Below are 26,035 nucleotides of genomic sequence, written 5' to 3' on the forward strand. Positions count from 1 at the left end.
TTTGAATAGTGTTTTCGTTTTATTGCTTTGTGTAGTTTAACAGGACCAATTGCGATTACTCTAGCTGATGATAAACCCCAGATCTATAAAACTCCTGTTCATTCATTATTTTTTCTCTTGCTCCTTCTCAAGCTATTATTATTATTATTTTTTTAGACTGTAGCAAGGAGTAGGGGGAGGGAAGAGGAAGGAGATAAAAAGATACCAAATTAACAAGGAGACAGATGAAATAGGAGACCACTTCTCTTCCGGTGACAGACACCCTATTAGATACTGCTAAAACAGAACAAATATGCTTTAATACGGAACAAGTAGGTCTTTTATATTTATTCTAAATTGGAAATATTATGATCACCACCTTATCTTTAATGGAAGAAGCAGCTAATTGTTCCAATATCTCACTAATTCCAGCATCTGGGAGAAAATTATTTTTTACCATTTTACCAATTGTTCAATTTATACCTAGGTGTATAGTGCAGTGTGGACAGCGATTTCTGTTTCTTGATCTATGTCATGGCTGCGATTCCAGTTCAATTATTAATATATGGAAGTTATAATTATTTTGAGTATTGGTACAAGATAATTATAAACCATAAAACAGCTCCCCATGCTTGCTGATGCCTTTTCTTATCCGCAGACGTGCTGGAGTTTGGGCATGCGCGTTTTAGAGACAGAGGAGAACATGCATAATGTGGCACTTGGGGTAGCAAGACTAGCTGCAGTGGGGAGCAGAGGAGCCTTCGCCTCCCCCGCAGTTCCTTTCTCTTCTCCTTCCGTGCCTCCCACCCTCCAGAGCCAAAGCCCGTCCATAGCCTGCATCTCCCCACTGTCTCACCCTCCTCCCATCTGGTCTATTTGTTGTTGAGACGTGGAACTCATCATATGCGGTGGCTTAGCTTGATTGCCACCCCTTTGTCTCCTTGTTTACCCAGCAGCAGCAGCAGCAGCTACTGTGTGTGTGACTGTGTGTATGTGCACGAATGTCTGTGTTGGGGAAGTTGGGAGGGGTGAGAACGACAGGCAAAGGGGGAGGCAGGGGAGGGAGTTAGCTGCTCTGTTACCCATTGGCTAATGCCTCTATTCCCTCCCTCTTTCTGAATAACTTGCTTTATTCCCAATTAATCTTCACTAGGGGGAGGGTTTTGGCAGGGGTAAGGTACCTGGGATTGCTCATTCTTAACCAAGTCGACCACAGCCAGGGGAAAAAGCATAACACATTTGGGTGGATTGCATGTGTTTGGAGAAGGGGCTCAGAGAGAAGAGGCACTGTTTTGGTATCTTCCCATTTTGACAAGAAAAAAAACTCTTTAAAATGCCATCTTCAGGGCACCTGGGTGGCTCAGCTGGTTAAGCGTCCAACTCTTGATTTTGACTCAGGTCACGATCTCAAAGTTTGTGGGTTCGAGCCCCGCATCAGGCTCTGCTCTGACAGTGCGGAGCCTGCTTGGGATTCTCTCTCTCCCTTTCTGTCTGCCCCTCCCCTGCTCATGCCCTGTCTTTTTCTCTCAAAATAAAGAAACATAAAAATTTTTTAAAAATGCCATCTTAGTTTAGTTTTTGCAGACAGCAAAACTAACTGTCCTCGGAAATAATCAGATCCTAGTCTTGGTTCCAAGTCCTCCTGTAGTCCCCCGTCTGAATCCCTTCCTTCCCTTTTTAATTAAACAGTATCTAATGTCTACTTAATATTAAATTTTTTTCTACCATTTTTTATTTTTATTTTTTTAATATGAAATTTATTGTCAAATTGGTTTCCATACAACACCCAGTGCTCATCCCAACAGATGCCCTCCTCAGTGCCCATCACTCACCCACCCCTCCCTCCCACCCCCCATCAACCCTCAGTTTATTCTGTTTTTAAGAGTCTCTTATGGTCTGGCTCTCTCCCTCTCTAACTTTTTTTTTTTTCCTTCCCCTCTCCCATGGTCTTCTGTTAAGTTTCTCAGGATCCACATAAGAGTGAAAACATATGGTATCTGTCTTTCTCTGTATGACTTATTTCACTTAGCATCACACTCTCCAGTTCCATCCTACCATTTTTTAAATCCCTGGTTCAGAGTATTATCATTATACCTTTCTGCTATGGCAGATGCATTCAGAACCTTTGCTACATAATGAATTGTGTGTTCCCCCTGCCATTTCTGTGTTAAAGCCCCTAACCTCCAATGTGACCATATATTTGGAGATAGGGTCTTTACAAAAATAATTAAGGTTAAGCAAGTCATAAGGGTGGAGCCCTGATCGGACAGGATTGGTGTTCTTATACCAGAGATCCAGTTCTCTCTCTCTCTCTCTGTGCCCCAGTGAGGGTACAGTGAGAAGTGGCCATCTGCAAGCCAGCCAGAGAGCTCTCACCAGAACCTCCCCCTGCTGCCACCTTGATCTTGGACTTTCAGCCTCCAGAACTGTGAAGAAATAAGTTTCTGTGGTTAAAGCCATCTAGTCTGCAGTATATTGTTACGGCAGCCTGGGCTGACGAATATACCCCTCCCTTAGCCACTGATGAAAGGTTGTAGGGGGTGTTCATCAGCCTTGTGGCATGATTATTTTTAGGCCCCAGGATCTGGAGTCACTATCCTTCTGCTGGGGTCAAACACTTGGAACTTGAGGTTTCTAATCCAGCCTAGCTCTTGACTTTCTGGCTTCCCCAATCCCTGCGAACCTCATTTTCAGCTTCTCTAATGAGCATTGCCAGCAAGAGAATGTGTCTATTCAGCACTACGGACAGAGGCACCCTGTCAATTCCCACAAATTAGAAGTTACTGGCTAGCACTCTCACAAAGGTGGTATTGGGGAGGGAGGAGGTGGGCTGAGCGAGAGACAAATCAGGGAGGAAGACCACCTGGCAGGATGCGGACAATGCAGCCCCTAACCCTGGCTATGCTCAGCCATGGGGCTCCTACAAACGACAAGTGCCTTCTTGATGCTGCTGCCTTCTTACACAGGCTGCACAACGCAGGAGGGGATTCTCCTTGTACTCAGTTGTGCTGGCCTAACTCTTGTCAAATTGTCACCGTGATGGGTGCTGGTAACAAACCTACAGCTGGCAAGGTATCAGGACTGGGGAGACCATGGTGGTGTGGGTGTCACGGACCGTGGGCTGGGAGAAGAGCCAGCAAAGGAGCATGGGAAGAGGGCCTCAGAAGTTTGGTATAACTTTGGGGGTAGAGATGGCACAGGTGAGCTGCCTCCTCCATGCCTGGGATGGGAATGAGGCTCCAGGGGCTCTGGGCCTTGGGAGGGGAGGGGCCCAGCTCATGGCAAGCTGGCTGGTGGGGAGCCAAGGCTTCATTTGTCTGACTTTAATGAATAAATGGCATCCCCAGCCATTGTTTATCTACTTTTGAATCCTGACAAACAGTCTGTGGCATCTGATGGAGAGGGTTATTAGCTGCACGGAGACAGATGGCTGGGGATGAGGGGATTGGCTCTTTATTATAGCAGGCCCACAAGTGACAGCCCCCCTTTTACTTCCCAGCCTCCACATCAATGTCAATACCTTCCTAGAGCCTTCTGTGACCCAGTGAAGCCTCAGAGGAAAGACCCAGAGCAAAAGGAAGGCAGAACAGCCCATGAGTAAGAGGGAGAGATAGGGCCAGTGGAGTTGGAAAAGACAGCAGATTTCCAATTGTAAGTTCTATGAAAATAAAAGCTCTGCCTTATTCTTTACTATTTTCCCAAGTGCCCTGTAAGGTGCTGTTTATTCAATAGGCACTCAAAAAATGTGAATGATTGAAGAGAAAGGTAGAGAGGTCTGGATTAAAAAAGATAATAGAAGCAGATTTAATTGTGCTGGGTGAGTGGTTGGGGAACAAAGGTAGGAAGGAGAGAGGAAGACAAGTAGAGGGCACAAAGGGAGTAGGGAAGATAGCAGAAGGAAACGTGCTTACCAATCAGCATGCTGTGTTTTAGGCATTAGCTACTCTTCCCCACATTACTATATAAATAGCTTCATGGAAATCCAACCGCTCTGCCCACTGTCCCAGGTTCTTCTTCCTGCTACCATAGCAGCAGGGCAGCTGCAGGGAGGATTTCACCCTCCACCTTACCCCCAAGAGTGTGGGCAGGTTCTCACTGACCTTCATTCATTCTCCGAAACTTGTCCTTGGCCATGTAGCCCAGCACCAGACAGCATCCTCTCTTCTGGAGGCCCAGCTCTGGAAGAAAAGCACAGGTGAGTGAGCTTAGAATGGATCAGGTGTCATTGAAGGCCCCTTTACAGGGGCTATGAAGCTGCTGCCTTTATAAACAGGGCTACTTATTTAACATTTATGTAGCACTTGCTATGGTCCAGGCATCATTCTAAGCCAATAACTCCTCATTTGATCTGCACGATAACTCTGTGAGGTGCGTACCATTATCTCCATTTTATAACATCCCTGTTTACAGATGTATTGAGTAGGCAGTCTTAAATGCAAGAGCCAGCTGGTGGCAAAACCAGGAGTCTGAATCTAGGCGGTATGGCTCCAGAGTCCACGCTCGTAACCACTACTCACAGGTTAATGAGGCTCTCTATACAGGCTGGGGGCCTATACCCAGATCACGCTGTGGTTGTGATCAGGCCTGCCAAAAAAAGAGGCAGAGTCCAGCTAGTGGTGTCCGGGATGGAGCAAGGCAACCAGACACAGGGGGTGATTCAGAAGAATGATGAAGCGGTTGGGTGAATTTGGGGGAAGACGTGGGGGTGGAGGTAGGGTTAGAGGAGTCTACCTTTTGGGAGAGAGTGAGTTTCTGGGTCTGGGGATTCCCATACATTCCTATATTCCGGCACAAGGCAGTGCCGTCCTCAAGCACTTATGAGGTGTGGACTCAAGTGTGGAGCACAGGGATTGGAATGGCTAAGAGACACAAGACACAGATTCTGGTCCCACGAGACTTTGACACAACAGAAAAAATAAGGCAGGACAATGATTCTAGGTAGCAAATGCAAGAGGTTTTGTTTTTGTTTTTGTTTTTGTTTTTCATGGCATTTGGTAAATGGGTGCCCACCGTGTGTGGGCGTTGGACTAGAGTACATCTGCCTCACAAGAGAACGAGATTTCCCCTCTGGTTTTTATCCTCTAATTCTGATCTGTCTTAAGCACTTTATGGGCTTTGAAGCAATTCTACACCAAATTCCTCTTCTGATCCCCCACAGCACCCCATGAGGTGAGCAGATAGGTTACTGCTATTCATACTATGCAGATGGGAAACCCGAAGTTCAAAGATGTCAAATGACTTCCCAGGATTATTTTAGAGCCCCTGCCCCACTTCTTTGCTTGGAACTCATACAAATGTGACAGCTGCCACAAACTTGGCGAATGGACAAGGGGTATGATTTCTGGAAGAGGGAATGTGACTGCACCCCCCTCCCAGGGCTTGCCAGGCTTTCTGGGCACCCAGGGGTTCCCTCCATTCGTGTCTCAGGGAAGGTGGGTCCCAGTGAGTGCTGCATTAGAGCAACTTCTCTTGGGACACTGGGTGTTTCTCTGAGCCCTGGAGGTTAACATCTAGGCTGTTAGAACTTAGACAGGATGGGCTCATTTCTCCTCCCTACCTCTCCATCCACCTCTTGTCACCCAGGTCTACCCTCCATGGGTTGCAGGATGAAAGGGTCCATGAGAGACAGATAAGTCAAGCTTAGGGGCTCTTGCCCTAGAGAAAAACAAAGCATGGCGTTCGGTGGCAGAATGCCACGGCCCAGGGAGGTTACTAGCTTTGATCTCTTGATTCTCTAAAGGGGTTTATTAACTATCAGTAAAGAGCAGAGAAGCAGATCTGAGCGTGCCTTTTCCAAAGGCGCTCACTTCTCTTCCGTCCCCTCCACGAGCACGCTCTTCTGAAGGCACAGCCAAGCCAACCTCACTTCAAACAGCTTTACATCTCAGGCGCCCAAATTGACGATGTTAAGTTCCCTCATCCAAGGCCTTGGCTCTTTCTTCAAGGGCTCCTGCTCTGCCAAGGGCCCTGTGGATCAAAGCCCCTTTGATGTTTACTTACTATATTTGTGGATTCTTTCTAACAACCACCTTCAAGAGGCAGGAATGCAGCCTGCCAGGAGGGGGCCAGCGGAAGTACAAGCTCTGAGGAGGCTCTCAGCCCCTGTGAACAATAGCCCCTTGCCTGAGACTCTGGGACTGTATAGAAGCCTTAACATGCTGATGACAGGCAGAGTTAACCAGCCCATTATAATTGCACGACCATTGTTCATCACCACAATGATAAAACTGCTGACGGTTCTTATTATATTTTCCATTGACTTCTTATGCCCATCTAAAGCACATCAGCAGTGACTCGTAATGAGAAAAGGAGCTGGGTTCCTGCAATGAGCCCAGGGAAGCATGGAGGAGTGGGGGCAGAAGGTGCTGGATGGATTTAGGCCAACATTCCTGTTGGTCTTGCTGGACCATCCCCTAAACTCTCAAGAAAATGGAGCAGGCATAATTCTCCTAAAGATTGAGAGAGTGTGGGCGACCTGTTGAGTCCAGATCATCTATGTTGGCTGTCTCTGCCACCCCAACTCAACCCATCGTGTGTCACATAATAGGTTGCCCCCAGGGTGACTGCCTGAGGAAAGAGGCCACATGGGTGGTTATTGTAAGTAAGAGTCTCACGGACCATGTTTGATTTTCGCAAATGAGCAGGAAAAGAATTTTTTAAAAACCTGATTAATAAAAGAAATGGAGGGTGAGGCAATTTCTCAATGTATTTGGCTCATTTAATTTGACATGTGTGGGTTAGTCTTAATTATTTAGGCAGCTATATTACAAGGCGCTAATAAGCACACTGAAGAAATGTATTAAGTGAGAGGGCTCTCCAACTGAGTCCTCACTGAGAAGTGGGGAGAAGCCACTGGGATCCTTGCAAGAACGAGCAGGTTGGAGAATTAGTGAAGTGAAAATTAGTTAGCTATCCACATATGAAAATTTGGGATGTTCTTTGGAGAGATTTGCAGAGCTAAATTAGAGGTCACTGGGTCCACAGGAGGAAGTAGGGCTGAGGTGGGGGAGGGGAGGAGAATGTGGAAATCCAAGAGGGGAAGTGGTGTGTTGTCAAAGGCACTGAGCAGAGAGAGGGCTGGGTGGGGCGTGGCGGGGGTGGCATCAGGAAGTAATCGCTTTGTCTTGGAGAAACTCTACCCCCGCCAAGCGAAGCAGGCTCCTCTTAGGGGAAAGATGATGGACTGTGACACAAAGAATCTTTCACTTTGTGAGCTAGACCAGCCACCAGACTGCCACCTTCCTTGTCACACAGGGCTGGGACCGACAATGGAATCAGATCACAGATGCCCATTTTAACAGCAAGATGTCGGGGTCTTCTCCATGTGGACCTTAGGGCTGCAGCTTTTGGTTGAGCACTTATCAGTACAGAACCATCAGATGTACCAAAGGCAGCCGTGGAAAATGATGAACAGGAATTGAGTCATCCTCGCTTAAAAGGAAAGTTCACAGCAAAGAAGTCCAGGGTCACTGGCAGATGGGGTGGGGAGGGCACTGTCTGAGGAGAGCAAAGGCTTAAGAAATACTATTCTGCAAGGAAACATTTATGGGGAAAGGGCATTGTTTCTTGGGAAGAAGTGAATGAACCCCAGGAATTCCTGGACTGTGAGCCGCAGAAGGGCCAGGATTGTGCCATTTTCAGCTCTGAGCCCATAGTCCCCAACACAGTGCCTGGCACATGGCAGGAGCTCAGGACAAATCTGATGATTCGATGTAAGCACGAACTAAAGACTATTGGGCAGTGGTCTGCTCTCCCCTACCCAGGTCAGAATCAAACCAGGTGGGCTGAAACATAGCACAATGGAGTCAGCTAGGTGAGGGTCGTTGCCGAGTGAATGAAAGTTGTAAATTCATTGGAAAAGAAGTCTAGGAAATGGAGCTTTCCTCTGGGAGGAATAAAAAGGGCTGACTTTGTAAATGGACCCGTTTTCCTTCAGTTTCACAGGGTGATGATGGGACTTTTTCTAGCCTTAGGATTTCTTTATTCTTAGAGGTAATAACAATGATACAGTGCTATTACTTCACATTTGCAGGACCCTTATTTTTACACGATGCTGTCATATTCACTACCTTATTAGATGACCACAGTAGCTCTCTGAACTAGGTGAGGAAGAATGGTCTATTTCCTCCAGTTTGGTTTCAGAGACTGAGGTTCAGAGAAGTAAAAGGGCAGTTCAAGGGCAAAGTACGAGCTGATAATAGTACTCAGGTTAGAAGCCGGGTCTGATTTCTAGCTTTCTCAGGGGAAGGTCTGGGATCCCAGGGCTGCCGAGGCTGTGAATCAAGACAGACCAGACAATAGAGAACAGAGGTTGGTGGCCCTGGCTAGGACAGTGTTGTGGGTTGAACTATGTTTCTTCCCTGCCCTTCCCCTCTCCCCCTCATTCACATGTGGAATGTGGATTCACCAGACAACATGACTTTGTTTGAAGATAAGGCCTTGACAGAGATAATCAAGTTAAAATGCTCATTAGAGGGGCCCTAAGCCAATGCCCCTGGTGTCCTCATAAAAAGGGGACATTTGGAGACAGACACACATACAGGGAAAACACCATATGAACATGAAGACAGCCATCTACAAGCCAAGAGAGAGGCCTGGAGCAGATTCTTCTCTCAGAGAGCTCTGAAGGAACCGACAGGCCAGGCTTGCATCTTATAAAGACCATTTTGGCACTGGTGCAGAGGACGGATGGGGAGGGGTAAGCCCGGACAAGAGAGCGCCATTGTTTGACTATTGCAGTACTCCTGGTGAGAGATGATGGGCTGACATCTGCTCTCTCTCTCTCTCCCCACTCTCTGAAGACAGCCTGAGATCAGAAAGCAAGTGAAAGGACCCTGAGCTTTCTCAGGGGGACATTCAGAGCTTCTCCATCCCTGCCACCTTGACACAGGAGAGCAGTGGAGAGGCTGAAAATAGCTCACCAGATGGTTCCTGAGACCATATGGAGAAGGCGTCAGCTGGACCTGGCTAGAGTCACAGGGAGGCCATGTGTGCTTCGAAACTCTCAGTGTTGGCTGGAGCCTTGCTCTAGCACTCCAGAGTGAGCCATGCTCTGGGTCTCTCTGCACTTTATAAAATGTGGATACTAATAGTAAGATGCTCTGCACATGGTTAGTATGAAAATCAGATGCACTTGGTGAAGAATGCCTACAATGAAGTAGCTGGTAAGGGCGAGCTCAAAAAATAGAAGTGAAATGTCAGATTGGGGAGTAGGGACCGTTAAATTCCTCCCCTTCTTTACAGGTATGAAAGGGGAGATTCATCCAAAGTGATATAATGAATAATGAACTTTGGGGCGGTGTTCTTTGGAGGCTATTGTGGTAGCTACAAGTCGAGGGACTGGAAGAGAAAGTGAGTCAGGAAGACCAGCCAGGTGGGTACAGCAGGTGAGGCTGAGGCCCCAGAGGGGCCGAAGATTGAGAGAACATGGTGAATCTGAAAGACATTCTGGGAAGAGACTATGGGCTGAGTGCCAGAGTGGCCAAGCAGAAGGGGGCAGATGACCACAGTGGCTTTAGTTGGGGAGGTTGGGGGAAGAGAGGTGTCTGTGTCAGAAGCAGCTGACAAAGGAAGCCAATTAGGCCATGGCGGGGGATAATGGTGCATTTCTGGACTTCTTGTGTTTGAGGTGATGGGGTTCCCAAGTGAAGCAGTCTTGGATGATTACATGAGCTATGAAGAAATACATTTTTAAAAAGTTTATTTATTTATTTTAAAAGAGAGAGAGAGAGCTGGGAATGCAAGCTGGTGCAGCCACTCTGGAAAACAATATACAGGTTCCTCAAAAAACCAAAAATAGAACTACCTTACGACCCAGCAATTGCACTACTAGGCATTTATCCACGGGATACAGGTGTGCTGTTTTGAAGGGACACATGCACCCCCATGTTTATAGCAGCACTATCAACAATAGCCCAAGTATGGAAAGAGCCCAAATGTCCATCGATGGATGAATGGATAAAGAATACACAATGGAGTATTGCTCGACAATCAAAAAGAATGAAATCTTGCCATTTGCAACTACGTGGATGGAACTGGAGGGTATTATGCTAAGTGAAATTAGTCAGAGAAAGAAAAAAATCATATGGCTTCACTCATAGGAGGACTTTAAGAGACAGAACAGATGAACATAAGGGAAAGGAAACAAAAATAATATAAAAACAGGGAGGGGGACAAAACAGAAGAGACTCATAAATATGGACAACAAACTGAGGGTTCCTGGAGGGGTTGTGGGAGGGGGGATGGGCTAAATGGGTAAGGGGCACTAAGGAATCTACTCCTGAAGTCGTTGCACTATATACTAATTTGGATGTAAATTTAAAAAAATAAAAAATAAAATGAAAAAAATAAAAAGGGGAAAAAAGAATAAGAAAAAAATAATAGAATTCACACATGTATGTTGTATAGAACTTTATAAAAAAGTATGCTGTTAGAACATGGCTTTATATCTACTTTTATTAAAATATTTTCCTTACTACATTACACAGGTAATAGTCTTTACCTGTGCATTTATTTTAATTTATTTAAAATAAATATGTAATTATTATCATCTGACAAGAATTAAAAACTAATAGGTGGTGAAAAAAATTTAAAAAAAAATGAGAGAGAGAGAGAGAGAAAGTGGGGAGGGGCAGGGGGAGAGAGAGAGAGAGAGAGAGAGAGAGAGAGAGAGAATCCACCCTGTCAATGAGGAGCCTGATGTGTGGCTTGAACTCATGAACCATGGGATCGTGATCTAGGCTGAAGTCAGATGCCTAACCTACTGAGCCACCCACCCATGCGCCCCTGAAGAAATACCTTTTCAATCAGCTTTACTGACCTCAGAGAGCAGATGTCTTCTGTAGATCAAGTCATTATGTAATGAATTACATAGAAAGCAATGGAATAATATATGGGTAGACTCTGCCACAAGTGTTAGTACCAGCCCTACACAACCAGGACGTATTTATAAAGTGTGACAGGTATGGTATCCGGTCCACAGATGCTCATGGAGAAGCTCCTAAGTGCACCATGTGCAAGACAAAAACATGTAAGGCAAGCTTCTTCCCACAATGAGATCATAATCCAGTTGACTATGTACGGCATATACTTGTGAAAAGGTGAACAAAAATCAAACACTGTAGTTCAGTAAAACAAAGTGTCATTAGCAGCATGTGAATTATTTCCACACTAATGGCAATAATTGCTACAGGTCATGGGGTGGCTCTCGCCAAGGGCCCCGAAGGCTGGAGATTTGTCTGGGGGGTTGCCCTTGGTGGGCGTCCATACCGATGGCCTGACTCATCAAAAGCCGGTCTTGCCAGGATGCCTGGGTGATCACAGGATTCCAGAGCCTCGTGTTTGAGAAGTCCTCACCTTGATTCTGCTAAGCTCCTGCTTTCTGTTTCAGTTCTGCCTCACCCTGGTTTCAGCATTATTACTCACATCCCGGGCAATAATGGTGCCCATAAATCGCTCAGAGATCACAGTTTTCTGATCAACCTCTATAGTAAAGAGGCCTGAAGAGGGGAATAGCAAAGGTTTATTAATCCTGACTAGTGTCTGCCTCTGGCCCTCCAGGACAAGTAATAAATGTTTAATAGCCCAATAATACCTGTTTCATAATTTTTGACTCTCATTGCTTGCTAACTCTAAGTTTATTAAAGAACTATAAACTTTACATTGTTGTAAAGACATAATTGCTATTTCATTACCTATTTAATATGAGTTAATTATATTAGAACTAAGTTTTTCCTCATTCATATTAAGTATCAATTAGTTGTTTTAAACTATTGATTTCTATTTAATTGCCTGTGCTATTACATACCAATTAAATTCTTGTAGGAGAAACCTGAGCCGGCTATAGTCTTAAGTTTTTAAGATAATAAATTAGATGGCAAAGCTCAAGTGGCATTATCTTCTTTCAGGAAGGGTCAGCAATCATTGTGATAATTCCCAAAGGTCTTTGTGACCCACCAGCTCATCCCTGCTAGTTCCTGCAGGGGCAGACCTCCCTCCAATACTTGATGGTAAGAAGCTTCAGTTTCATATGCAGCAATGGCAAGAAGTAACACTGGGGAAGCCCTTTACCAGCCCCTGGCCTCCTCAGCTGCCTCAGCCTGCCCTTACTGGCTGGCACGGCCCTATCCACAGGGCAGCTAAGGCAGGCAGTCTTTCAGTGATTCCTCACCACCAGCTGTGGGGTCCATGACTGCCCATGTTGCCGCTGGCCCCAGACGCCACGTGCCTACAGGAAGTCTGGTGCCCATGTGGTCACCACTCCTCTGGCTTCCCCAAACTCCTGGTCCACTGGCCCGACTCTACGTTGTGCTCAAGACAAATTGGACATTTACCGGGTGGCAATGGGTGTTTGACTTTTCTCATCCTGTTTCCCCTTCACACTGACCTTGTAAAGACAGGTGTTACTATTCTTATCTTTATTTATAAAGAAATGGACATTTTAGATGGGAAAGGAGTCACCTAGGGTCCCTCAGCTATTGAGTGGCAAAGCTTGAGTCCACCTGTCTGCCTGACTTCATGCCTGGTGCACCTTGCCATGCTCTGTTCTCAGTCCTCCATGAGAACTGAGTCTCTGCCCACCGGGCTGGCTCTTGGAGACCTTGCCTGGCTCCTGCCATCTTTCTTTTCACAGAAGGTTGGACTCATCTTCTACCCTCAGATACTGCCTGGGGTCTTTCTCCCAACTAATTAATTGCTTGGAATTCCAACATGGCCACCAACTGACTGAGAATGTGGCCTTCCTCTGGGCCACTTGGGCATCAATGCAGACCCCAGGGGTTGCACTCCTCCCACACTCCTCTACACCCTGGAATTGGGACACAGGTTACCCTACCTCCTGGGGGCTGGATGCAGCCTAGCCTTGCCCCTCTCCACTGGTTGGTATCACCAAGGGCTCCCCCATCTGGGGCCAAGCTCACTTCATTCATCATCACAATCAAAGTTGCCATTTATAGGGGCACCTGGGTGACTCGGTTGGTTGAGCATCTGACTTTGGCTCAGGTCATGATCTCATGGTTCATGAGTTCAAGCCCCACATCAGGCTTGCTTTGCTGCTGTCAGTGAGGAGCCCGCTTCAGGTCCTCCGTTCCCCTCTCTCTGCCTCTCCCCTACTCACTCTCTCTTTTCCTCAAAAATAAACATTTAAAAAAAAGTTGCAATTTGCTGATTGCTTATGATTCATTAGTCTCTGTGTTAGATACTTTGTATGCATTATCTTCTTCAATCATAAAAATTCTGTAAGTACTATTATTATTATTCCTATCTGCTAGAATGGGAAACTGATAATCCAAAAGATTCAATAACTCACTCAGGGTCATACAGCTAGTAAGTGTGGAAGCCAGTAAACCTGATTATGAGTGAGGTTCTTTGGATAACTGGTATCATATCTTTGTAAGAGGTGCAGGGAATCGGGGGAGAGTTTAGTAATATTGGTTGAAGAATTTTATAGAAACAGTTTTATCACATGTACAAGATTACCTCAGCCATCTCTGGTTTAAGATGTCTGATCCCATGGGGTTAATTGCTCTGTGAGGGAATATGACAGAGAAACAAGATCATGAAGGCCATCCCTCCCCCCTGGCCTGTCATCATTCTGCTTATCCTGTGAGGGACAGGGACTGCTGAAGGCCATATGCCTGCAAGGCTTTTAGACTTTTCCTGAGAGAAAGTTGGAAGTTGGTGAGTAATGTCTGAATGGGACCAGATGCTTGACAGCTGTGTGCCCTGTCCCTGGGGAGGCTCAGCCTGGTACAGCCAGTCAATCACAGCTAGGAGGCCAGGCACAAAGAGGGCATCTCTTTTCTCCTTTTTCTTTTAGGACCAAAAGTGTCCCCAAAGGACTAAGACCGAGCGTCACGAGGAAGCCTCCAAAGTCCCCCCTACCTCCCCATACTCACACCCCATTCCATGGACTTGAGGTCCAGATCTTTGGGAAGGCAGAGGCCCAACAAAAGGCTATGAATATAAACTTGATGCAGGGATTTAATCTTCACACAGATTCCTGGAGATATGGATAATCAGCCCCATTGTATAGGTGGGGTTCAGGGAAGTTGAGTAATTTACCTGAAGTCACACAGCTGGGAAGTGGAGGAGCCAGGACCCAAATCTAGGCCCATTTGATCCCAGAGCCCGGGCTGTGCCATTCTGCTGGGATACAGTCTGGATGCTGAGCCCAGGTGACCAGCAGAGACCCCAGTGGGAAGAAGGGGACCATATGTACTCAGAGGGTGCGGGCCAATGGAGTCATGGGCATTGCTGCCAGGGGGTTAGGGGGCACTGAGAAATCCTTGTGGGAGTCAGGCCCTGGAAAGTCCATGCCTGGAGAAGGATGGATCGCCTCCCTGGGAGACAGGGAGGTGGAGGCAGGACATGGAAGCATGGAGAACGGCTGCTGTTTAGTTATGTGCTTGCAAACCTCTGTGTCACCCATTTATGGCCCCAATAAAATCATAAAAGCTGAGGATTAACCAAGAGAGTCCCATAAGGGCCAGGAGCTGGCCTTAAGGAATTTATCAGTGGAGTCAGATATGGCCAGCCTCTGCCCTCAAGCCCTCTGCTGAATAGGGTGGGGGTAGACAGAGACGGTTGCTCTCACCTGGTACAAGGAAAGGGGCGGCAGAAGGAAACAGTGTTCTGGGAGTTGGGGGGGGCCGGTGTACGGAGCGTAGGGCCATCCAATCTGGCAGTCCCACCCGAGGAGACAATGAGGGCAGCTGGGATGGTATGAGAGAGAGAGAGAGAGAGAGAGAGAGAGAGAGACAGAGAGACAGAGAGGAGAGGAGGCACATGGTCGCCTATTACAGGGTCCTAGGATGGAAGGGTATTGGCTAAGCCTCAGTAGGCTGGAGGATGCCCCCTCCACTTTCTGGGTAGAAAGCTGTACAAGAGGCAGGCCAGGCAATAGTTTGCTTTTGTCCTCAGGCAAACAGATCAGAGCTGCCTGTTCACCTGGCCTTGCAGCAGGGGCCAGTACCTCGCTGGGCACCTTCCCTGGAGCAGAAGAAGAAGGCAGGGGCTGTGAGCATGAAGCCCCTTGCTGCCCCCACCTCACCGTCTTCCTGAGTGAGGACCATCCCAGGCCTGGTAACTTGGGTGGTCCCAAGAGCTGAGGCTAGAGAGGAGCAGAGGCCCTGAGGGTGGGCCAGACATTGTCTTCCAGAGCAGTGTCGAGCTCCCCGCCAATGCCCCAGCTCACACGGCGAGAGAGGAAAGGAGGCGGTGGGGTTAGGAGAAGAGCCAGCAGAGAAGGCAGAGAACCCCCGCTGTCCTCCCATTACTGAAATCCTCCTTGAGCCTCACACACCCCATTACAACTCTGTATCTTATAATTAAATTGAATCTGCCAGTTACCTCTCAGCACGGCAGCAATTCAAGCTCATTGGAGGCTTTCTTTGTTTATTTTTATTTATTTATTTATTTAGTGATTATTTATCTAGCTACCCATGTAGCTACATGGAGGCCCTAGTGCAGGGTTTCTTGTGCCTTCGAGAAAATGAGGGTGTGCAAATGCAGTCTCTCCCCACTGGTGTATGTGGGCAGGAGCTGTAGGACCCGCAGGGTGAGCTGTTGCTGCAGGGTCCCTCTGGGAGAGGGCCAGGGTGACCGCCACAGGCTGGTTCCACCCTCTTGTTCTTGCCCAACATGCCTATGGAAGGTCCACTGGTTCCAGAAAGCTCCATGGAAGCGGGAGAATGTGGTTGTGACTGGGTATCAGCAGTTAACACACCCCCCGGGGTTTGTTATCTTCCGTGCACCTGTTGGATACAAGATCTCCTTGAACCCTCATGACACCCGAGATATTCTTGGAGGCGGGCACAAGGACCAGAGAGGTTCTGAGAGTTGCCAGAAGTCACCCAGCTGGTAACGGCAGAGTTGGGATCTGAACACAAGAATTGGGACAAAATCAAGCCCTCTCATCTTCCCCAGAGCCCCAGATCCAAGCTGGCAGAGCCCAGCAACAGAAACCAGAGCACCTTTCTTCTCTGTAATGCTAACCTTTCGGCAGTGAGGGGGGGCAAAGGAGAGCCTGAGAGCTTTGATTAGGAATCAACCCCAAACAGATCCACGGGAGTGATTCTGAAACACCAGCCATCACTTAATAAGAACATGAGAGTTTACTCCCCACAAGGCTATCCCAGTGAGAGGCTGATTGCCATCAGGCATGCAGGGGACTGCACAGACCTTGCACATCCATAGCTGAGTCCCGGAGACGGGGCCCCATTTGAGGAGAGGACGAAGATGACTGTGATAGTATGAAAAAGAGAGAATGCATCTGCTCCCATATTATGGTGAGAGAATGGGAAGGAATTCCAGACTCCAGCTCACACCTTAGACAAATCTCCCCTGCAGAGAAAAAGGTACGTATTCACCACCATTCACCATCTTCTCCCTTGCCTACCTGCGCCCGCCAACCTGCTGGTTGGATCATTTGTGGGCCATTAAATACTTCTCAGAGCAGGGATGGGCAGTACCACCGAAGACCTGCATCCACACCAACCACTCCTGGTCTGTTCTGGAGCAAGGGAACTCACAAGGTTTTAGTGCATGTGGCCAGTGGCAGCCCATGTGTGTCTGTGACCAGTCTGTCCATAAGAAACCATGAGGGACCTTGACTCAGGCTCTGTCCTGACCACAGAGGATGGCACAGCCACATGAAGGAAGTTGGTGGCCCAGGCCCGAACTATGGAAGGATGTGTTCCTCTTGTTAGTTTGGAGAAGGTTCTCTGGTTGGAGGACACAGTGAGGTAACCTGGTCTAAGACAAGGAGAGCCTTTAAACCGAGGGATTTGGGGAGCAGATTGTCCACAGCTGTTCTGACTTGTAGATCTTGGATGGGACAGCCAGGTCCTCCCCTGGCTCCTGAGGCTGAGAGAAGCCAGTCAAGGAAGCTTGGACCACCGGGTCCATCCCCCTTGGGACTTCTCACACAGTAGTGTAGCCTTTTGATCGGAGGTATCCACTTCATTTCCTCAGTCTGTGAAGTGGAGATCTCTTGGGCTGTGGTGAGGACTGGGGGATAATTTATGCAAAAAGCTGGAAGGTAAAGGTGAGGACAGGTGTGTTCCTATGACCTGTTCAAACATATGGAGCGAAGGCTGGACATATTGTAAACAACTCCACAAAGAGGCGTTAGAAAAATAACAACGTAATATATTATTATAAAAAGCACGGGTGTGCTGAAAGTCAGAACAAGAATAAAATAAGCCTGCAGTTTAGCCTGAGGGCTCTGGTTCTGAATAGAGGCTCTTATACCCTTGTAAAGACGATGTCCACAGCCGCTTGGGGGACAGCTACGCTCAGCTCTCTGGAAAGGGGCTGGCTCATGATGGTCCTCCAGGGCCCTATCACCCATGGCTTGCATGGTAATGTAGGGCTACAGCTGGTGCTTTGTAGAATCAGAGAAGCCAAGGGGCCTGAAAATGGTCATCGTCAACCTTGCCAGCAGCTATTGAGTAACTGCAGAGTGAGCACAGGGCACGTGCTGGGCATTGGGGTAGAAAGAAGGTTAAGGTCCACCCTTGGGGTCTTATAAACCAGCCAAGGAATTAGAACAAACCTGGAGGAAGACCCAGATAAAGGTCCTCTCGTGACCGGTTCAGTTCAAGCAGGTGATGGAAGGTTCTAACCTGGCATAGCTCAGACCTACAGGGAAGGTGGCGCCTGGCTCTGTAAGCCATTCTTCAAGGGGTGCAGGGCAGACCCAGCAGCACCCAGAGGCTGGTGCCAGGCCAGCAAGTGTCTGTAAGTCTTGCCACAAGAGGCACAGGTGAAGAGTTGGGGTGTGCAAGTAGGAAAGAGAAAAGACTGACTGCGGGGCTTTAGGGCAATGAGTTTGGACCAGGCGGTGGGGACTGTAAGGAGGCAGGTTTCATTTCAGTAGAAAAAAAGAAGTTATCTTCAGTGCAAGGTGCCAGGGTCTCTTCGCAAGGACTAAGGTCAGACTGGAGCCCAGGGAATGTACACCATTGTCCCATCCTGGGGTGTAGGCTGCAGCCAGTGGAGTAGTGATCTAGTGCCAGCTGGAATCTGGTTCCCATCTGCATTCGGTGAGGTCACATTGGCAGCCTCCAACTGGCCATGGTGAGTATTTCCACCAAGGAGTGGGACAAGGCTGCCGTGAAGGCTTTTCCCCTGCACGCTCTCCTTCCCGAGGGCTGGGTTATCAGCACACCCCTGGCTGAGCTTTAACATCTGAAGAGGGGTCTGTTTACCCTGGTTCCGGCTTCCAGGTCTTTCAGACGTGACTGAGGGCCTCCACCTGTGATTTCTGCTTCCTGTCCTGTGAGTCACCATCCCTCCATGTCTCATCCTGTTTTTGCTGATGACTTGCTGAGCTGAAGCTGCTGACTGGATGGCCACGATGGCTCATGTGGTTCCCTCCCTCACCTCCTGGCAGGACTGCCACTCCACCATTCCAGAAAGGTCACGACCGACGTGCCTTTAGGATCTTCAGAGGGGGCAAACTCACAACCTCTGCATGGGCAGCATCTGCTAATGGCAGCAAGTTCTTCCAGATGCTTCTGCAGAGGCCCCCTGCTGCACTCTTCAGCAAATGCTTGGAACAGTGGGAAGAGAGATTTCTTCCTACATCCATCGCTACCAGGGAGGGTATCGGTAAGAAGCTGGGTGTGAGATCCTGAAGGGAAGGATTTACCACCGTAAGGTCCCCTGCCCCGGGCGGTGTGACAAAACAGCTATCATGTATTGCCAGGCACGGCGGTAAAGCACTTCATATAAATTATCTCAGTTAATTCTTACACCAGTCCTGGGAAGAGGCACCATGATAGTCTTGGTTGTGCAGTTGAGGAAACTGGGGCTCGGGAAGGTTAAATACCTCACCAATGGCAGCTCAGCTATAGAGCAGCAGAGCTGAGACCTGAATCTGGTCTGAGTCCTATCAGATCCTAGTGCCCCGCCCCCTCCCCCCAGGTATAGGACTTCACCACTCACAAATCCAGATCTCCTGTTTACACCGTGGGGGTGAGGATGCGGGCAGCTCTGAGTGCCTGTCCAGTGTTCCCCGAGGAACCTTCTGTGTGGTGAGTGGAATGACGTGTCAGAGGGTGCTGAGTCAGCGTGCTATCACCCAAGTCCCTTTCTGCTATGGACAGAGAGGCAGCAGAAGCTGGAAGCTTTGGGGGCCAGCCACCGGGGCCTGGTTGCCCCTCTTCTCTGCTCTCCCTGCCAGAGTTGAGCCATGGCATCTGCAGGGACCGAGCTCCACGTCAGACATCAGCGATCCTGTGCCCTGCTGGGAGCGTCCCTGCTTGGGGCAGATGCTGGCCTGATTTTCCTGGGAACTCGCCTCTGCTCTAATTAACTGGGTGAACTTGGGTGAGTCACCTGCGCTTTCTGGGACTCAATTTCCTCACTTACGAAATAGAGAGTCTGAACTAGGGCAGGAGACTTAACCTGGTGTCTGGGGACCTTTAGGGGACCTCAATCAGGGCATCTCATACCCTCCTGAATTTGCATACAAAACTGAGTGTGTATACATTTTTCTAGGAGAGAACCAGGACTTTTGTGTATTCTCAGAGGGGATGATGCTCTCCCACCGAAGAACTAATAGCCTCTCACCAAAAAGATTGCTAAGGTCCCCCTAGCTTTTGGATTTGTTGGGTCTGAGAGGCCCCCTTCCTTGATAACTGCAGCTTAGAAATAATGCTGCCTGTAGGGGACTGAGGGCCACGGGAGGACTCCTACTACTTTTTACCAAAGCATTTTTTCCCTGTGTGTCGGGAGCTCTGTGGGACGAGGTGTAACTTCTGTTTCAGCCCCTGGCACCACACAAAGGCTGTACTGTCACCTGGGGACACTTCGTTCACGCAGGGCCAGACTTCCCTGGGGCTCAGCTGGGAATGTTCCCCTTCCCTGAGGGCTGGGGAGGAACCATGGTTCTGCAAGCCAGGATCTGAGGCCTGGAAGGGTGAGTCCATAGGTATTTCAAGCACTGCCCGTGTAGCCAGCCTATTCAGTTCTTACACTGTTTGCACTAGATTAACCCACGTTTCTTTGTGTATTTTCTTACGCCTCTGGTCTTGTGTACATATCTGATCTGGTGCATTAGTCAGAAATGTCATAGAATGTTAGAACTGGAAGGGAACTTAGAAATCACCCCATTCAACCAGGGACAGAGGAAGAAACTAACCGTCAGAGGAGTGAGGTCATCTCCCTGAGCCACCAGTGGCAGAGCTGCGTCCTTCCCCTTTCCCATCCTGGGGGCGCCCTGACCGGCAGGGATGACTGCCCAGCACCTTCCCCAGTCTTGTGGCCTGACCGGCCCTCTGCCCGACCGCAGGGCCGGTCATGGTGCGCAGGCCTGAGAATGTGCCCTGCTGATTCCAGTTCTGGGCCTGGGACCTGGCCATTCTTCTGCCAGAGACTCAAACACCTCATCCCACTCCTAGCTCAAGACCCCCCGTAGGGAAACACCTTCTCCACGTGGCCCTCTCCCACTCAGCCCTGCAGGTGGGCACCCCCTCCCTTGGACACCGCATGACTCACACATCCCTTTGCTATGGGACTTCCCATGGAGGAGACAATGGCTTATTATCTTTCGCTCCAGCCTTGTGGCTGTGAGGTGGGGACGAGCTCAACGGATCCTTGGATCTCTGTCACCTCGCACAGAGCCTGGCGCACAGCAGGCACTCAATAAATGCTTACATGGGGTGAGTGATTTAACAGATGGGAAAATCTGCCCCTACGTCCTGACAGATCGCCAACTGATTTGGCACCCGAGTTCCCTTCCAAACCTTGGGGGCCAAGGTGAGGGCACAGACCTGAGAGTTCTTCTGGTGGTTTGAGAACCGGACTCGGTACGTCTTCTGCTTTTCGCCGGCCTTTTTCACTTTTGCAGAAATGTGCTATAAGTCAGCCTCATGTGGTTAGTCATTCAGGTTCATATCGTTGATGGTTTTTTTTTTTCCCCCTGTTCATCATTCACTGACTCAGTCACTCGTTCTGTATTTGTTGAGAGCTCACTAGGCATTGGTTCTGGTCGCTATGGATACCGTGCGACCAAGACAGACAGTTTTTGCTTCCCCGAGCTTCTGTTTTAGACAGCATCTATTTAGTCCCTTTCCCTTGCACATCACTTAGTGCTAGGAAGTGTCACATCACTTGGACAAGTCACCGGGCCTCAGCATCTCCATCTACAACCTGCTGTCACTGGAGCCCAACGCGAGCCGGCAGCGGGCGTCAGACGCCACAGCTCGGCCCGCACGTGGCCGGGGCTGGCGCTCCTGGCTGTTCTGGCTGTGGCTGCACAGGCTCCTGGGAGCCAGCTGATGTGCTTCCTCTCTTCCCTCGTGCTTTGTTTCTGGAGGCACATCGAGAGGGCCCTTTCTAATCAGCTCAGGAGCAGGACACTTCGGAGCTACCCTGTGCTAGGCCGCTGTTACACACGGCGATGCCATTCACCGTGTGACTGGAGCAGGGGCGGTCAGGCTCCTATTTCTCAGACGGGAAAACTAAGGCACAGGGCGGCTAACGGGCTGGCTCACAGTCCCTGAGCACATCGTTGGCCGTGGCACAGGTGAGAACCCAAACCCACGGCTTTCCTGCCGATGCCACTCAACCTCCCAGTGGGCATTTCCCCACATGGCGAGACAGCTCTGCTGGAGTGGAAGGAAGAGAGAACTAGAAAGTCACAAAGTCCCCTTTCAACAAAGGCCTCAGCAACATGTTTGTCTTGGCGGTGTTTCATATCGACCCGGTGTGTGGCACATGGATTAAGTATGCAGTTGGGTGGTCTTTAAAGGATGAACATTTTCTCTGGGATCAATAAGCCAAGTGACTTTGGGTCTAAATTCATCAAAATGTCACCTGAGAGAAATTCAGTCTCTGGACTTCTGCACTCAGTCGGGTCGATGGCAGAGGGCAGAGGCAGAATGCAGGCAACACGGGTCTCTGGAAGGAGAAGTTCTGAGCATCTGTTGCACAGCGTGAGTCCAATAACCTGGAGGGGGAGTCCGACGTGGGGACCAGCATCTTGGAGACTGGTCATCCCTCCTCCGTTGTAGATTCCATCCTTGCCTTCAGGGGCAGTAGCTGAGGGAGAAGCTGAGTGGTGACCCCCCAGTTCTGGATTCTTCACACAGAAAAGGCCTTTGAGGTCATTCAGACTCACCCTCAAGTCTGGTGCAGGATCCCCCTTTACGGCATCTCGGAGAAGTAGTCACATGGTTTCCCCCTGGATCCTTCTAGAGATGGGAGCCCATTACTTTACAAGGCTGGGCTTTTCATTTTTGGAGAGCTATGATAATTTAAAAGTTCTTTTATATTGAGCTTAAATATCCCCTCCTGCCCTGCGATTTTGACTCATTTGTCCTGACCTGCCCCACAGGGCTGCACCGAACCAGATCAATCCCTCTGCTACCCAACTACCCTATAGTTAAACAGTATTTTCTTCTCCAAGAAAAACAACCCTTGGGAGTTTTGGTACCTGGGATGCTTGCAGCAGGAAAACACCCCCTGCACCCCTGCTTCTCTGTACATTTAAGGACTTGTCTTCATTCACTGTTTTTTAAAAAAATTTTTTATGTTTATTTATTTTTGAGGGGGGGGGCAGGGGAGAGAGACAGAGCTCGAGCAGGGGAAGGGCAGAGAGAGAGAGGGAGACATAGAATCTGAAGCAGGCTCCAAGCTCTGAGCTGTCAGCAGAGCCCAACATGGGGCTCGAACCCCAAAACCACGAGATCATGACCTGAACCAAAGTCGGCCACTTAACTAAGCCACCCAGACCCCGTCTTCATTCACTCTTTAGCATCTCTCGAAGAAGGAGGAGGGCAAAATGGGAATCCCCTGGAGGAATCCTGGCCTCACATGTCCCAGGAAAGGGAAGATAGAGATCTGAATCTTGGATATGGAATTCACATGGGCATGAGTCCCACGTGTCTAATACAAGTGGGGGTGTGTATGCGCACATCGGAACAGGTGGGTGCGTGTGTCGCTGTGGGTGGATGTGTGGTGAGCAGGGAGTGTCTCACCTGTGTGAGAGTGTGTGGGGTGCGTGGGTGAGCTTGTGTGCACACACACTGCTTGTGTGGGCCCTGGGGAGGGGCTGTAACGATGCTCCTGTGGCTTGGAGTCTGCCTCTCCCCATGGAGAACTCTCTGAATGTGCTAGCAAACTGCTCCTGGCCAGTCAGTAGGCTTCTGCCCCTCTGACTCAGCGCAAGTACTGTCTCTTCTGTCTCTAAGACCTATCCACAACCCTTGGAAATGTAAACGTTCTAGCCTCTCATGTCACGGCAGGTCTGGGCTTACCAACCCCGAGGAGTCCACGAGCAAGTTTCGACCCCGTGAGACGGCCTTCCATACATTCTCTCATTTTATCTTCCCCACACCTAGAGACAGGAATCACCACTTCACTTGTGAAGACTCCGGGGATCAGCAAAGTGGCATGACGGTCTGAGGCTACACAGCTAGGGAGCAGGAGAACCAGATCAGGATCTAACCCGAAGCCGGCGCTCTGTCCCCCAACACATGTCACTTTTATGAAGCAGGAGCCGGGGAAGGTCTACGCCAGAGCTCACCAATGTCTCTGAAGGGCTCCCTCCCCACCGGCCGTCCATGGTCCTGGAAGACGAACAGGTAGAGACTAAACAAATGATGGTGGTGTGGCTTCTGGCGATTTCCCCCCAGAGCCCTTAGCATTTATCGCTTGGGAGGGTAGTTAGTTCCCAAACACAGGTGAGTGTAAAATCCAATTTCTTAAATTCCACGTGGGGCCTGGGGAGCTCAGTCTCTGCTCTGTCAATTACAACGTCCTCAGGTACTCAGGACTGAATATCCTCATTTCCTTAAATCCTCCTGCTTGTTGCCTGAGCTTTTATCCCTCTGATCTGCTTATTAGATTTCTACTGGGCCTTTGCTCAGCAGAACACTCAGGGTCCCCAGGACCCGCTCTCTCGCTTAACCAGTAACTTCTCTCACGAACCAGACAGGGCACAGGATGAAGCAGGAAGCTGGCAAGGGTCGGGGGGAGAGCTGGAGAGAGGGCAGAAAACAGGGGGATGCGCATAGGAACCCATGCGACGTCAGCCCCACGGGGATGAGCGGGATGGCGTTTGCGTCCTTCTCAACATCTGGACTTGCACCTGGATCTGGATGATGCTTGCAAGTTTCTGTCGCTGGTAACCTGGGTGCCCAAACACCCTCTCTGCTCCCATGTCCCCCACTGCTTTCTACCTCTGTTGTTAAGGTTATTTGTCTGCCTCATCTGTCTGCCTGTCTCCTTGGATGACAAAGTCTTTAAAAACAGGTCACATCATTTTTTTAATACTGGTACATGTCACTGTGACTGTCCATAGGAATTTATATGCTGACCGGGCCAGACATTGTATGAAACCATACGGATGCACTGGGCACATTTCAGCCCTCCAGGGCCCCCCACAGCTGGGGACATGGGATGCACACACAAAGGGCAACCAATAACCGCTGTGCTCGTCTGGCCATGGAGCGTTTCATGGAGGAGGTGGGACTAGAGCTGGGCCGCACAGGATGCCAAGGACGGGCCGGAAGACGGGGACGAGAGCATTCGAAGGAGGAGGAATGGCTTGGGCGAAGGTTCAGGCTGGGAACGGACAAGGGGGAGCACTGAGTGTGGCAGCAGGGCAAGGATCCGTATAGGGAAATCAAGAAAGGGAGATTGAAGCAAACTATGGAGGGCTGTGAATGGGGAGGGAGCCCAGAAGTCCCTCTTCTCCTGTGACAGAGAGTCTTTAGCTTGCCCAGACCAACCCCCCTGTGGTCCCAGGAATTTATGCACTGCCTTCCTGGTGAGTCGGGCCAGGCGGTTGGCATGGTGTCTGTGCACCCTGGACAAGCAGGGCCACATGTAGCCTGAGACTGCTCTGCTGTCTTCCTCTCCGAGCCCAGCAAGCAAGAACCAGCCTTGGACTTTTCTGGTTTGAGGGACCCTCTGTCCGCCCTGACCACGGCCTGATCCATGAGTCTCCTCTTAAGCCAGGATGAAGCCTCAGAACGAGAGTAAGACACTGGTTCTTGCACAGGGGCGGCCTCTGGTGTGTTCTGATAAGGAAGGGAAAGATTCACCCGGGGAGAGAAGAGGGAAGGTGCTAGCAAGGCGACTCTTAACTGAGCACCTGTAACAGACCAGGCCTGGCCTCATGGCTCCCTGGTTATGTGAGGTACGGAGTCAGTCTCACTGCACAGATGGGGAAACAGAGACTCTTGGGAGTTAAGCACCCTACCCAAGGTCACACATCTAAGTGGCTGCCGATTCCAGAGCCAGGGTCCTTCCCTTTTCTTGGCCCTGGTCTGCCTGTGTGGTTTCTCTGGCCTTACTGGGTGATCTTGAGCAAATCAATGACCCTCTCTGGGCTTCAAGTTTCTCATCTCTCCAATGAGAGGGTGAACTCTCCACTGGCCGCCTGCTCCGATTAGAGACCAGGGGCCGCCTCCAGGATGGGCTGTTTGCTAGGTGGCTTGCACTTCTCCAGCAGTGCCCGTGACTGCCTTTCCCAGCCTTGCTAAGCCCTGGTGTGTGTTTCTGCTCTCAATGTTTTGTGAGAGTTGGTATCAGAACGCACTCCCCTGATGCTGCCGGAAGCAATAATCCAGACACGGTTGGAGGGTTTAGTAGAAATCCTCTGCTACAGCGGAAGCAAGCGAACCCGGCAAAGCAAGGATTTCGGCTAGATGCAAAATCTGCCCATTTACCTTCCAATTCTAGGCGGCTCAGCAGGGAAGGCTGAGACGCGGGTTGGCCCTCTCAGCTCCTGGTCTCCCCAAGGGAGGGAGTGAGAGCCGAACGCAGAGGTCTCTGGATCTCCACAGGCCTAAAGTCCATGAGGACGGAAAGGGCAGGTCACCAAGTACTCCCCGTCTGCACTCGATTCTATTGAGCGCTGGCTACACTGCTCCCTGCAGTTGCTCATTTTCCTATTAAGTCCTCACAGCACTGACCCAGAAGCGGGATTATCCTTAGTTTTGGTATGAGGCTCAGACGGCTTAAGTGGCTTGCCCAAAGTCACACAACCAGTAAATGACAGAGCAGAGAAGCGCCGCTCCTTACGGATGGGGATACCACTATC

General features: G+C 49.5%; 1 protein-coding gene across 3 annotated transcripts in view; it reads right to left on the reverse strand.

The window, feature by feature from the left end:
• KIRREL3 (kirre like nephrin family adhesion molecule 3) overlaps positions 1-26,035 on the reverse strand; it is a 546,659-nt gene that overhangs the window by 121,402 nt on the left and 399,222 nt on the right. For 2 of the 3 annotated variants that reach the window (XM_042959077.1, XM_042959076.1), the window contains exon 2: positions 4,080-4,157. In XM_042959077.1, the coding sequence (XP_042815011.1) occupies positions 4,080-4,157 (78 nt within the window). Of the gene's footprint in view, positions 1-4,079; positions 4,158-11,247; positions 11,405-26,035 lie in introns of those variants that run through there. The other variant, XM_042959078.1, reaches the window with a different exon arrangement.

The sequence above is a fragment of the Panthera tigris genome, chromosome D1 (genome assembly GCF_018350195.1).
Source record: "Panthera tigris isolate Pti1 chromosome D1, P.tigris_Pti1_mat1.1, whole genome shotgun sequence".
NCBI classification, from domain to species: Eukaryota; Metazoa; Chordata; class Mammalia; order Carnivora; family Felidae; genus Panthera; species Panthera tigris.